Source organism: Chrysemys picta, chromosome 13 (assembly GCF_011386835.1).
Source record: "Chrysemys picta bellii isolate R12L10 chromosome 13, ASM1138683v2, whole genome shotgun sequence".
NCBI lineage: Eukaryota > Metazoa > Chordata > Testudines > Emydidae > Chrysemys > Chrysemys picta.
The window spans coordinates 49,334,515-49,349,349 of record NC_088803.1 but is presented as its reverse complement, the minus strand read 5'-3'; the positions used below and the strand labels follow the sequence as shown (position 1 = coordinate 49,349,349).

General features: G+C 44.6%; 1 protein-coding gene across 4 annotated transcripts in view; it reads left to right on the top strand.

Annotated features, from left to right (window-relative positions):
* The window catches only part of NKAIN4 (sodium/potassium transporting ATPase interacting 4), an 86,053-nt gene that overhangs the window by 53,072 nt on the left and 18,146 nt on the right, over positions 1-14,835 (top strand). For all 4 annotated transcript variants that reach the window (XM_005309550.5, XM_065566148.1, XM_024114919.3 and 1 more), the window contains exon 4: positions 7,429-7,626. In XM_005309550.5, the coding sequence (XP_005309607.1) occupies positions 7,429-7,626 (198 nt within the window). The remainder of the gene's footprint in view (positions 1-7,428; positions 7,627-14,835) is intronic.

The window sequence follows — 14,835 nt, the reverse complement described above, 5'->3', positions numbered from 1 at the left end:
TTCTGCTTTCTGCTAGCATCAACTCTGCTTGTGCATGCAGCTGAGGCTATGTGTATGCCATAGCACTGAGCACTTTGACTTTGTAATTAGCATTCTTCTACCTGCCTAATTCCTTGCCATATCTGACATCTGTTCTGCAGCTTAGCGAGGCTCAGCTCACAATGAGGCATGCTGATGTCTGGTGACTAAAAGTCCATCTTCTGCAGCAGAGGGAAGCAAGAGCTGACTCTGTGAGGATTTCCAAAGGGAAGGAAAGCTGTCCCCTTGTTTTTCCTCTTGCCCGCTCTCTGTAGAGGCAGTCTACCCTCCGTGGAATCCGGGGACGGAGCTGGAAGGGGCTCTTCACATCAGTCAGGCAAAAGGCTGATGGAGACCCCTGCAAGGAGCAGGTGCCAGCTGGGGGCAGACTCAGCTGGGGAATGGAGGGAGAGTGATGCCCTGGAGACAAGACCCTGTGGGGCAGTGAGGCTGTTTGAATTGCTTTGTATCTGTGGTAATAAAGGGAAGACCTGAGCAGAGCTGGAGCTGAGTCCTTGTCTGGAGCGTGGTTTTGCCTTTTCCAGCTGGTGGAGCTGCTCACTGGCTCATGGGGTCGGGGAAGAGAGGGTTGAGGGGAAGTACTGTACTGTACAGCAGCGGCTTGGGCGGGCTGGCTGGCTGGCTCTCACTGAAGGGGGAACTTGTATGGGGCATAATCACGTGTCCCGGGGACTGTATAAGATAGGAGGCGAGTGCAGGGGAGCAGCAAACTTGAGGAAAAACTGCATGACTCTAAGGAGGGGGAGAACGTATGTGTACAGTCTGTGAGGGAGCAACACTCGCGTTGGAGAGAGCAGGCCAGTGACTTTCCCGCCAAAGTCCGGCAGCTTCCAGAGGCTGCAGGGGAGGGAAATTGGTCACTAGAAGCTTCTCCCCAGGTGTCCCTCAGCACAGAACCTGTGGCACCCAGCACCTTACATTAGCTTTGTTACCCCATAGCTGGCAATCTGATTATTCCCCCCCCTTCCAAAATGCAGAGGATTCTGGGTAAGCTCTACACTGTTAATGGAGTTTTCTCTGTTGTCTTTCCTTTAATATTGGGGCTGCTTCGGCATGGGTAGCACACCACAGCTTCGCACCCTCCTCCGTCCCCTGCAAAGCACATCCCATCTTTTGCTGTGCTCACATCAGGAATTTGGCAGCTGTATTTTTCTAACTTCATTGTTCATGTTTCCCAAGATGTGCTTCCCAGAACACTTCATAACTGCTCCAAAACTTGTTACTGAGTGCTAGCTTGTCGTGGGCTTGCAGGCTAGTCTACATAGGATTCACACTAGGGTGCTTGGCTTCTTGGGACTTTGGAAGTAGGAATTATTGCTATACATGAGCTTCAGCTTAGGAAAATTAAAGTCTATGTCAGGTAGCCTCTCAAAATCTGTCTTGGTTAAGAATTAGCTGAGTTCAGATCAGCTCCACTTGCAAGCCCAGTTTGCTACTTGGGATGTGCCTGGATCCAGACTCTGATTTTTGCTATTTCCCCCACCCCATCCCCTGTCTCGGTCTAGGAACAATGGCCCATCCAGTCCAGTATCTTAAATGAGAGCAGCCAGCACCAGATGCATTAGAGGAAAGTACAAGAAGCCCTGTAGTTATTGTTGGACTTGCATTGTAAATTCTGTGTTTATTCCTATAGTGAAGAGGTCTTTAGATTCTAGGACAGGCGCATATAAATCCTTCCACCCCTCTCCTATCTGCTGCTAGAGCCAAACGGCATTGTTGAGTCTACATCAAAGTGACATGCAAGGTCTGTTGGGGTCGGCACTTAGCACTTCCCCGCTAAGTATGGCTACTATTATCTTTTCATCCCCTGCTCTCCCCACAATGCTAAATTTGTCTTTCATCAGTTGCAGGGAAATTTAAGCTAGAAGTCCCAAAGCAACATCCCAGGGGTTGCAGCTGTGATTCCAAGTTACTCAGGTATCATTTTTCCCAAAGGAAGGGGGATTTGTTATTGTTGGAAGTGCTACCTCCTCATTGCCTGTCAAACCCTTGGACTACCCATGCGGTGTTTCACCGTGTGACACCCAGCACTGCATGCTTTAGTGCACTGAACCAACAAAGCTGTGGGAAGCAAAGTGAAAGGTAGCTTGTGAGGCAGAGATGATGTGGAGTTCTTGGGCGAGTGTTAATTACGAAGCTATCGATCACAGTGGAGGTCAGTTCGTCAGAGTAATTTGACCCAAGAGGTTGATAGTAGGTCAGTTTGTCAGAGTAATTTGACCCAAGAGGTTGATAGTGACTAAGGTCAATAGAAGAACCAGAAATGCAATAAATCTGACTACTGAGATGGAGATGGGAGGGGAATTTATTAGATACATTTACAGTTAGAGGCAAAGAGGAAATTAAAGTGTTAGTTCAAAAATGTTTTTCATTATTACTCCAGCTGTAGATCCTAATTCTAATCTTGTCAGGTGGATATGTACTGATTCTGTGAGTAGACTCAGTGCTCCATATTTATTCTCCTTCTGTGGCTTCTATGGCAAATGACCTCTTGGCGTAAACCATTGTCAGGAACTTTTCCCTTGAACCAACCTTGGAAATAGTTTAATTGTTAGTGTGGATGATCTATTTTTTTCACACACAAAGAACAAAAGAATGGCCATGCTGGGTCAGACCAAAGATCCATCTAGCCCAGTATCCTGTCTTCCGACAGTGGCCAATGCCAGGTGCCCCAGAGGGAATGAACAGAACAGGTAATCACCAAGTGACCAATCCTCTGTCGCCCATTCCCAGCTTCTGGCAAATAGAGGCTAGCGACACTACCCTTGCCCATCCTGGCTAATAGCCATTGATGGACCTATCCTCCATGAACTTATCTAGTTCTTTTTTGAACTCTGTTGTAGTCTTGATCTTCACAAAATCCTCTGGTAAGGAGTTCCACAGGTGGACTGTGCATTGTGTGAAAAAATACTTGCTTTTGTCTGTTTTAAACCTGCTGCTTATTAATTTCATTTGGTGATCCCTAGTTCTTGTGTTATATAAGGAGCAAATAACACTTCCTTATTTATTTTCTCCACACCAGCCATGATTTTATAGACCTCAATCATATCCCCCCTTAGTCATCTCTTTTCCAAGCAGAAAAGTCCCAGTTTTATTAATCTCTCCTCATATGGAAGCCGTTCCATACCCCTAATCACTTTTGTTGCCCTCTTCTGAAACTTTTCCAATTCTAGTATATCTTTTTTGAGATGGGGCAAGCACATCTGCACGCAGTATTCAAGATGTGGGCGTACCATGGATTTATATAGGGGCAATATGATATTTTCTGTCTTATTATCTATCCCTTTCTTAATGATTCCCAACATTCTGTTTGCTTTTTTGATCTCCGCTGCAAATTGAGTGGATATTTTCAGAGAAATATCCACACTGACTTCAAGATCTCTTTCTTGAGTGGTAACAGCTAATTTAGACCCCATCATTTATATGCATTTATATGCATAATTGGGATTATGTATTCCAATGTGCATTACTTTGCATTTATCAACATTGAATTTCATCTGCCATTTTGTTGCCCAGTCACATAGTTTTGAGAGATCCTTTTTTAGCTCTTCGCAGTCTGCCTGGGATTTAACTATCTTGAGTAGTTTTGTATCATTTGCAAATTTTGCCACCTCACTGTTTACCCCTTTTCCCAGATTATATATGAATATGTTGAATAGGACTGGGCCCAGTACAGACCCCTGAGGGACACCACTATTTACGTCTTTCCACTCTGAAAACTGACAATTTATTCCTATCCTTTGTTTCCTATCTTTTAACCACTTACCAATCCATGGGAGGACCTTCCCTCTTATCCCATGAAAGCTTATTTTGCTTAAGAGCCTTTGGTGAGGGACCTTGTCAAAGGCTTTCTGAAAATCTAAGTACACTGTATCCACTGTTCCCCCTTGTCCATATCCTTCTTGACCCCCTCAAAGAATTCTAGTAGATTGGTAAGGCATTTCCCTTTACAAAAACCACGTTGACTCTTCCCACCAACAAATTATGTTTCACTATGTGTCTGACAATTTTGTTCTTTACTATAATTTCAACCAGTTGTCCCAGTACTGAAGTCAGACTTACCAGCCTGTAATTGCCGGGATCAACTCCAGAGGCCTTTTTAAAAATTGGCATCACATTGGCTATCCTCCAGTCTTTTGGTACAGAAGCTGATTCAAATGATAGGTTACAAACTACAGTTAGTAGTTCTGCAATTTCACATTTGAGTTCCTTCAGAACTCGTGGGTGATACCATCTGGTCCTGGTGACTTATTACTGTTTAGTTTATCAATTTGTTCCAAAACCTCCTTTGATGACACCTCAATCTGGGACAGTTCCTCAGATTTGTCACCTAAAAAGAATGGCTCAGGTTTGGGAATCTCCCTCACATCCGAAGCGTGAAGACTGATGCAAAGAATTCATTTAGTGCAGTGGTTCTCAAACTGGGGCCGCCGCTTGTGTAGGGAAAGCCCCTGGCGGGCCGGGCCGGTTTGTTTACCTGCTGGGTCTGCAGGTTCAGCCGATCCCGGCTCCCACTGGCCGCGGTTCGCCACTCCAGGCCAAAGGGGGCTGCGGGAAGCGACGCGGGACAAGGGATTTGCTGGCCGCCGCCTTCCCGCAGCCCCCATTGGCCTGGAGCACCAGGGGCTTTCCCTACACAAGCGGTGGCCCCAGTTTGAGAAACACTGATTTAGTTTCTCCGCAATGGCCTTATCATCCTTGAGTGCTCCTTTAGCATCTCGATCGTCCAGTCGCCCCACTGATTGTTTCGCAGGCTTCCTGCTTCTGATGTACTTTAGAACAGTTTTTGCTATTACTTTTTGAGTCTTTTGCTAGCTGTCCTTCAAATTTTTTTGGCCTTCCTAATTATATTTTTAGACTTCATTTACCAGAGGTTATGTTCCTTTCTATTTTCCTCACTAGGATATAACTTCCACGTTTTAAAGGATGCCTTTCTGTCTCTCACTGCTTCTTTTACTTTGTTTAGCCACGGTGGAACCTTTTTTGTTCTCTTATTATTTTTTTAATTTGGGGTATGCATTTAAGTTGAGCCTCTATTATGGTGTCTTTAAAAAGTTTCCATGGAGCTTGTAGGGATTTCTCTTTTGGTGCTGTACCTTTTAATTTCTGTTTCACTAACCTCCTCATTTTTGTGTAGTCCCCCTTTCTGAAATTAAATGCTAGTGTTGAGCCGCTGTGGTGTTTTCCTCACCACAGGGATGTTAAATTTAATTTTATTATGGTCACTATTACCAAGCGGTCCAGCTATATTCACCTCTTGGACCAGATCCTGTGCTCCACTTAGGACTAAATCAAGAATTGCCTCTCCTCTTGTGGGTCCCAGGACTAGCTGCTCCAAGAAGCAGTCATTTAAGGTGTCAGGAAACTTTATCTCTGCATCCCATCCTGAGGTGACATGTACCCAGTCAATATGGGGATGGTTGAAATCCCCCATTATTATTGAGGTTTTTTTTTTTATTTTTATAGCCTCCTTAATCTCCCTGAGCAACCATTTACCTCCAACATATCGTAGTTTAAAGGAAAGCAGCAAGAAAGAACAAACCTGGAATCTGTCTCCATAAGAGAGTAGTATGTGAGTGTGTCCTTGTGTGTCCATGACAAACTGCAGCAGCTCTGGGAACAAAATGGCTGCTGTCTCTGACTACTGTCATAGTTCTTAGCAAAGTAAAGATGTTGTATGCACAGGAGCGGCGCCAGGGTTTTTGGTGCCCTAGGCGGGTCCTTCCGCGCTCCCGGTCATCGTCGGCAATTCTGCGGTGGGGGGGTCCTTCCACGCTCCTGGTCTTCGGGGCACTTCGGCGGCGGGTCCCAGAGTGAGTGAAGGACCCGCCGCAGAATTGCCACTGAAGACCTGGAGCGTGGAAGGACCCCCCGCCGCCGAATTGCCGCAGAGGGCGGCAAAATGCCGCCCCCCCAAATCCTGGCGCCCTAGGCAACCGCCAAGGTCACCTAAATGGAAACGCCGGCCCTAAATGGAAGCGCTGGTCCTGTGTAGCAGCAGACAAAGTCATCATAATTTGGTATTCATGTAAACCACTGCAGACAAGATGAACCATTTCCAGCAGCATTCCAGAAAGTGTTCTTGGGACTTGTTGCTGACAATTTTCAACAATGGATCGATTTCCTAATGTGGATGGAACTTTAAGAGCGCTCGTTCTGGTCCAGGTGCAATGAAGATGCACTAGCTCTGTGTTGAGAATGTGTTTTGTTCCTAAGGCAACCACATCTGTAATAGTCAATAACAAAGTATGATTAGAGAGATTAGAATAAACAGAGTGATATATCAAATATGAAAAAAAATCTCCTTGCTCTGAAAGTTTATAACCTACTCCAAGAACCCATCATGTTTTGACATATTATATTTGTATGAATCTAAGATAACTTGTGAATCTAGGGCAGGGGTTGGCAACCTTTCAGAAGTGGTGGGCCGAGTCTTCATTTATTCACTCTGATTTAAGGTTTCGCATGCCAGTAATACATTAAGGTTTCGCGTGCCAGTTTTTAGAAGGTCTCTTTCTATAAGTCTATAATATATAACTAAACTATTGTTATGCATCCGAAGAAGTGGGCTGTAGTCCATGAAAGCTTATGCTCTAATAAATTTGTTAGTCTCTAAGGTGCCACAAGTACTCCTGTTCTTTTTGCGGATACAGACTAACACGGCTGCTACTCTGAAACCTGTAAACTATTGTTGTATGTAAAGTAAATAAGGTTTTTAAAATGTTTAAGAAGCTTCATTTAAAATTAAATTAAAATGCAGAGGCCCCCTGGACCGGTGGCCAGGACCCGGGCAGTGTGAGTGCCACTGAAAATCAGCTCGCATGCCGCCTTTGGCACACGTGCCATAGGTTGCCTACCCCTGATCTAGGGTGTTGCCTCTATCCTGATATTTGCAGATATTCCAAATTTCTTGACAGCTCTTTTCTCCTCCAGGCACCACTAGCCACATGCTCTTGGGTCCCCAAACTAGTCTGGGTGCCTATAAAGTGTCTTTCTGTTGTGGCCTTGCAATATGGTGTATTGAAGCTACCTCATGCTCATGACTGCATCCAGACATCACCATGTTAAGGTGGGACTGATTGACACAATGTTGCAGCACTGTGTCCCATTGGCAGGCCTTAGTCCAGTTCCTACTGATTTATCAGCTTGTTTGAAAAATGCTTCTAAACACCTTTTGAGCCTCTTAGGCTCAAAACTGAGGGTGGGTTTTTCAGAAGCTGTCAGCGCTAGCCTAGGAAGGCTCCCATTGACTTTAGTGGTCAATTTTTTTTTTAATGGGCAATTTTTAAGGCAACACTAAGCATTTTTGCAACTCTTCCCCCTAAATGGGACTAGTGAGTTAATTCCTCTGTAAATGAAGATTTTTTTGCATCTTTTTTTTCTCCCCAGGACAGTGAACTTTTGACCTTTAATATCTCCCAGCATCAGTCATGGTGGAGTGAAAATGGCCCTGGCTGCGTAAGGAAGGAGGCTTCCATGGCTGGCATAAAGGGATTGGACAGCCATTCTTACATCTCTGTGATTGGCTGTGCTCTAGAGTATCGGTACATTGAGGTCATGCACAGCTCGGTCCAGATTCTGGTAGCGGTGAGTACTTCCTAGTGGGTCTGGTCTCCAACAAAGTAAAACCATCCAAGTAGAATGTGAATGGGTAGCATAAAGGGAGTGGTTGTTTTTTTAACTCTGTGTTCTTTCTTAAATATCTACAAGCCATTTTTTTTTAAATAGAAATCGACACCAGCAGCCTAGCACTTACCATAACAAGCCACATGTACCTCTACAATAACAAATCAATGACTGGGGAAGGGAAACACATTTCAGTAAGGAAAGAGACCTAGCTTTTTGTATTTCTGATAGTCGCTGTGTGATATTTGAAGGTTATGTGTGAGTGTGAACTGATAGAAAGGATTTGGGGAGGGGAGATCATGAAGATAAAATCCTCCTTCAGAAAACAAAACAACTTTTGATAGATCCCGAAAGCGGCATGTTTTATTCCTGCTGACACCAGTGATTTGTATTAAGTTTCCATCAAACATTGCCTCATTGGAGTCTTTCACTGGCATTTTTTAAATATACTGCAGTAATGTGTTGTCCTTAATGTTCCCCATTAATTAATTGTTTCTCATTTGCATGTGAAATTAATTGAAACAAAAGGTCCATTGTCCTGTTTATTTCCACTGGTGCTCATGCATTTTGTAGTTGAATCACATCTTTTTAATCTGCTTTGCTTTGTTAGTCTAGCGGCTTTAAATACATACACGTTCTACTAGAGCTGGGAACTGTGCTTTTAACCCATTGGGGTGCTTCAAATGAGAGGTTTGGCTGCACCTGACATTGGCTTGTATGCACGAGAAAGGAGGATGTGAGAAATGTAACCCCATACGTGCTGGAACACAGTGCATATTTCAAGGGAATATGCCCTTTTTATGAAGGACTGTTAGTCTGAATGTTACTCATGGATGTTTTACTGACCAGTGTTCTCCTGGTAGTTCCCAGCACTGCCATAAAGAAAACCAAAGCTGTGTTTCTTAGTTCATTGCTTCCCAGGCCAACCAATGATAGGTGTGCTCTGGAGGCTGAACGTTGAACTCTTGAGAGAGCAGAAGTGTCATACCTCACTTAACAGCATTCCCTCTGGCTGACTTAAGAAACGTCAAAGTCCTCCCAGGGGCAGACTTAAGGAGAAGGGCTCAGTCAACATAGGCAGGACCTATGTTATGCTTAGGATTGGCTCTGGTTTTATAGGATCTTGATAACTTAGGCCTGAGGCCCCAAGATAGATTGCCACAACAAAACACAGCAGGCAGGGTTACAGCCCCTGCCTCTGAGCTAGGTATACTGATACTACTTAACTTTTTTTTACAGAGCACCGTAAGTTCATGTAGTGATTTGCAAATGCGTAAGGGAGCATGAGTTCAGAGTGAGTGTTCTCAGCTTGCCAGATGGAGAGAGGAAATTGAGTGAGGTTGGGCAAGAAATTAATGGGTTTGGGGCAAATATTTATAAGTTGTTTCCCCCCATTCCGTAAACCTTAGAGGATTCCTATCCTACTTTTGTGCATCCTGAGCCCCGAAACTGGGATACAAGCTCAAGCACCTTTGTGTGCAGAAGTCCCTACAGCTCCTGCTAGGGATTTCCTGACGTACATGGTGAGTTTCTGTAAAAGGGACATACCTTTCCTGTAGTAAAGGTGGAATGTTAAAGCCCCAGGCCTGTATCTCCTGGGGACCCCGACGTTCTCATATAATCTTACTGGACACTAGACAGCTTTCCCTTGAAGAGAGAGCAGAAAGGAAACCTTAAAGGGCTTTTCATTATTTCGGTCAGGCACTGCCTGAAAATAGCCGACTACTGCTAGTCCTTTCCCTGTTTAGTCTCTGAGAACCAAACTCTTTGAACTTGGCCCATAGTTTTGCTATTCTCTTTATCTCATTTTCAGGCAGATTTTATTACAGGCTGCTGTCCCTCCCAGAATGCTTTGCAGGCCTCAGTGCTGCAGACAGAAAGTAAATATATATATATTTGTATTATTGATCATGTCTCCCTAAGAACTGAAGAACGGGGAGATGCAGCAAAGGCTCTGACCTTGTTCCCTCCTTGTCTGTCAGGCATCTATGAGAACTGAATGCTCAGTACCTCACAGCGGTGGGGTGGGGGACCCAAAGCCTCCTCTCCTGTGTTTGTGAGGTTTGTTCAGCAGCTTTAGAAATATCATATCCGTGATATGAAATTCATATTCATTAACAAATAAGACGTGACCACGTGTCCAATCCTCAGGAGATAATTATTCCTCAGGAGCACTGAGGCACAGTAACATTGCTGTGTACTCCCCCTGAGGGAAGGTTGATTCGTCCCAGAAAACATCCCCCCCCCCTCATTAAATTTGACCTTATTATGGAAAAAAAATGTTCCATGCAAACCAGTGGGCTGTAATAGCAGCTGTGGAACTGCCCCGAGCCTTGTTCACAGGATAAAAAGGTCAAATCCCCTGTGTAGCTGCTCTGCATGAACCCCATCTTTACTCGGGATGAATTTCACCCAGGGTAAGTGAGTGCCATAGAAGCGTTCCTGTATAGCTCTGCTAATGCGCTATGTTCCTGACTATGTCACCCAGCTCTTCCAATCCTGGGCCTCTGTTGGAAGAAAACAGACACTAAAGACCTGATTCTGATCTCACTTGTGGCAAATTCTATTGGGCAAACTCCATGATGTTAATGGAGTTGCTTCCAACTTTATCCGGAGTGAACGAGGTCAGCATCCAGGCCAAAGACTGTCAGTTGTGATGAGATGTGATTGTTTCTTGATCTGCACAAATATCGGTTAGGGCCTAATTTAAGAATTCATCAGACTCCTTTTCAAATGTCATTCAGTCAGGATTTGACGCCACGTCTCGAAAGTGAAAAGGGCATAGATACTATCATGACAGCATGAATACTGGGTTATGTGACAGAAAAGTGGGGCTATACCTCTAATCCCAACCAACCCACTGAAATATACCCGAACAAAGGACATTGTGAAGGGACATAGTGGAGAGAGATGCTTAATGGAAACATACATCTTAAGCAGTGACTTTATACTAGCATATGCAGGTTAGTTCATTTACTGTCAGTGTGCCGCCGGCCCATACGAACCCCATAAAAATGCAGCAGAAATAATATTTGTCCTAGTCATCTGCAAAAAAAAAAGTTGCTTTGTTTTCCAATTTAGCAAATGTCCACCGTACAACTCCCCAACTTGCCAGGCAGATGTTGGAGGTTCATTTTCTGTTTTAAATACCTGGCCTACTTTTGGTCTGTCCATATGGCAGCTCTGGGAGTGGGGAGGGATGGGCTTTTTCCAAAGGTCCATGGCGTGGGATGGAGGTTGGAAATGTCTCCCCAACAGGGAGAATTTTCTGCCTGCCTGTCTGCTGCTTTCATTCAAAATGACAGCTTGGAAGGTTCCCAAGAAAATGGCAAAGCAAAGGTTGACAGCAGATGTTACAGTGGAAAGCAAGTCAAGACATGTTTTGCTGATGGCGTGTGTTACATTTTCACTGATAATAATTGCATCCTGAGAGCAAAAAAGGTCAGGAAATCAAATGCTGTGGGTTGTCGCTTTGGAGATCTGATCACAATCCCTTTTTCTCCAGCCAGCAAGAGCTTTCCAGAAACTCAAGAATGATCGAGAAATTAATGTCTTCCCCTCTTCCCTTCTACGTCCCCCATCCCATGTTTGTGAGAGGGCAAACATGATCAACTGACTCTCAAGCTAGAAATGAAACCTACAGTACTTTTGTCTCATGGAGAAAAGAGATGGGGTCTTGGCAGAGACTCTCTGTTCTGCTGCTCTTGTCACAAGCAAGAATGAAAGGGAGGGTTTGAATGTAGCTTTGAATAGTTCATGCCCACAGGGCAGAACTTTGCAAAGGGGGGTGATGTGGGACCTGCTCTAGTTTTCCAGCTTCATTAGGCATTCTACCCTCCCTTGCCTTTTCTCTTGCTCCTTGTAGTCAATGATAAATCTGAGTTACTACTTTTACAAATAACAGGTTCATCACTCAAATGGCTACTTAAGAAAATTTTATTCAAGTTGAATTTTGAGATTGGTTAGATACACAGGGAGACCTAAAAATTTTAATCAAGAACCATGCTCATCCACAAGTGAAAAATACTGAGCAAATAAATGGATATAAAGAAGAGAGCAGTCCACAAAGGTGACGTATTCAGAACATTATGGACTGATGAAAACAAAGACCGAATTGATCAGTAAGTGCATGTCACCCTAAGTGGTAATGACAGTGGTGGCTGTTGCTTACTACATCATTCTGATGAACCACTGGTCAGCATCCATGCATCAGTTTTTATACCCTTTGTTTACACATCACCATATCTATTACTATATTTAATTAGGTCTCAGTCCTCTCTCAATATGTGGCTATCCAGGTAACCATAACTGGGTTTCTGAATGTTGATATAGCTATTTGCATCAGTATTTTGATCAGTATTTCCAGTGTGTCAGTGTGGATAGCTGCAAGGGTACATGTTACTCAAAAAAACCCTAAAATTCCATTAAGCCTGCATTATTTTGTTCCTTGCAATTGTTTATGAAAAAGCTCTTATTGCCAAAGGTTATAACCCTACGTCACTTACTTGTGCTAAGTCTTATGCTAGCAAACTCTTAACTGCTAGGCTTCTGTGAGAGGGTGTATCAACCCCACACCCACGAAGGAGGAGTTAAAGAGCAGCTGTTGGCAACCCTGGCCCCATCCCTCCAGCCCTATCAATCGTATCAGGGTGGAATAAGGGCTGAAAAGCAGGAAGGTCCTAGCACAAGGGTCGGCAACCTCTGGCACGCGGCTCGCCAGGGTAAGCATCCTGGCGGGCCGGGCCAGTTTGTTTACCTGCTGCGTCGGCAGGTTCAACCGATCGCGGCTCCCACTGGCCGCGGTTTGCCGCTCTGGCCCAATGGGGGCTGCAAGAAGCCGTGGCCAGCACATCCCTCGGCCCGCACCGCTTCCCGCCGCCCCCATTGGCCCGGAGCGGCGAACGGCAGCCAGTGGGAGCCGCGATTGGCCGAACCTGCTGACGCAGCAGGTAAACAAACTGGCCCGGCCCGCCAGGGGGCTTACCTTGATGAGCCGCGTGCCAGAGGTTGCCGATCCCTGTGCTAGCAGTTGCTGGGCAGCTTTGGAAGAGAACAGAGGGTGACTGTCCTGCTCCCAAGGTAGTCTCCTGGAAGCCTTCAGGGGAGCCACAATCAGGAGGGTCATTTACCATCCCCCTCTCCTCTCCTCCCCATCCCTACAAGGAGATAATAAGCCTGGTACGCTGGCCAGGTCGAATAGGTTTGGCAAGCCCCAAAGAGAGCCATCAGGCAGTTGGTGCCACTACCCTCAACCCCTTTGGGGAATACAGAATCTGAGCATATATAAAAGAGACTAGGGGAATGGGAGCCAAGAGCCCCATCCCCTTCAAACACAGGTGGGCTATTTAACTCAATTGGTATCACAAAGACCCGTACTTAGGCAGATGGGGATGGCCTGTGGATTTTTCAGTGCTTGTACAGTAGGAGGCCCCCATCAGCAGCCCAAGACTGGTGACAGCCTTGTTTAGGCCTTGGTCTATTGCCAAGCCTACCTTAATGATCCCCTACTTGTGTTTCGGCTACACTGGCCTCACTCAAAGCAAACTGCACGCTGTGTATAAAATAAGCGTGTCTTCTCACCGCCACAGGATTAGGTTTGGGGTCCCAGCTCCGCATCCTCCTCCATCCATTGGTCTGTGATAACAGACTTTCATCATAAAAGAAGCTGATGTGTGGGACAACCGAGATGCATCATTTCTTCTGTTCCGCAGCCTGTTGTTTCCCAGGCTGTTTGACTGGCTGATTGAACCCACCTGGCTATGACATGTGTTCCTAATCAAAGGCTTAATTGGATACTTGCATGCCTTGGAGGAAGCTGGTGCTGAGGTTATCTGGGGAAACAGCAGCAGAAGCTAAAGCACAAGAGCATTCTTGGAGGACTATGAGCAATAGCTTAGTGTCATTTTACATCCCTGACCCTTTTTTTTTTTTTTTTTGCAAAAAAAACTCTGGGATTTTATTTTTATAGGGTTCTTGTGCAACCAAAAAGCACCTCCAAAGTGCTCTTGCTCTCTGGACATGTTCCCTTCATGCAACTTAAAGCATTAATGCCAAAGACCAGAATTGTTTAAAAGCACAAAGCAACAGAAGTCGTACTTCTGTCTTCAGAGCTTTCTAGCTGAATTGCAGCTTCTCTCTTTCTCCTCTGAAGCTAGCCCTAAAAAGCTCCCCAGCTGACTAGGATGGACAGGAACACTTTCTGTTTCAGCCCACCTGTCATGCTTCCACCTTCTCCTCTTTCAAGTTTCTCCTCAATTAATACACATCAACCGTGAGGCTTACAAACCTCCAAATAATAGTATCTAAAACCAAAACAATCCTTTGTATCTCTTAAGACCGTGTGCATCACCAGCCTAAGCAACCATGTGATCTCATTGTAGCCTCTCCTTTTATTGTGTTCGTATCCATGGTATGTTAACATCTTGTCTTCCCCTAGGTTGTATTTAGAGTTGAGTGAAAATGCGAATTTCTGTCCCCTGGGGAATTTGGATGTTCTAACATTTGTTTTCATTCCAAATTAGGACAAAAAGTTGAAAGACTGAAATTTTTCACAGAATGAAAAACTTTGGTTTGTAAAGGGCAAAATGTTTTGTTCATGCTTTTTTGATCAAAATTAAAAATTTCAATATTCCCAAACTGAACCATTTCATTTCGCTTTGCTGAACTGACTCAAAATGTTTCATTTCAAGTCATTTCAACATTAAACTATTTTACCATGGCTGGACTATATCTCTTATGATACATTTGCGGCCATGTGACTCCCATGATGCACCACACTGCTTGGTCAAAGGGGAGATTCTGTAGCATCATAGAACATGTAGCCCGGCCAGTTAGAGAGCCTGGCCCATTAGAGAGAATGGGGGCATCAGGCATCTAAACTACAATTCCTGTGAGACAAGGCACTACCATAGGAAAATGCAGTTTAATGTTGAACTGACTCAAAACTAAAAGTTGTGTGACAGTGTCAGCAAACCCAAGTATTTGGAACTGACCTGAAACAAAATATTTTGTTTTGATTTTCCTGGAGGACATTTGAAAAAATTTAGCAAAATCTTAATTTTTGCAAAAAAAAAAAATTGATTTTGCTGAAACTGCATTTTTCATCCAAAATAATTCAGAAGGAAAATTCCCAACATGCTCACATTGTAACCATTCTGGGGAAGGAACAGG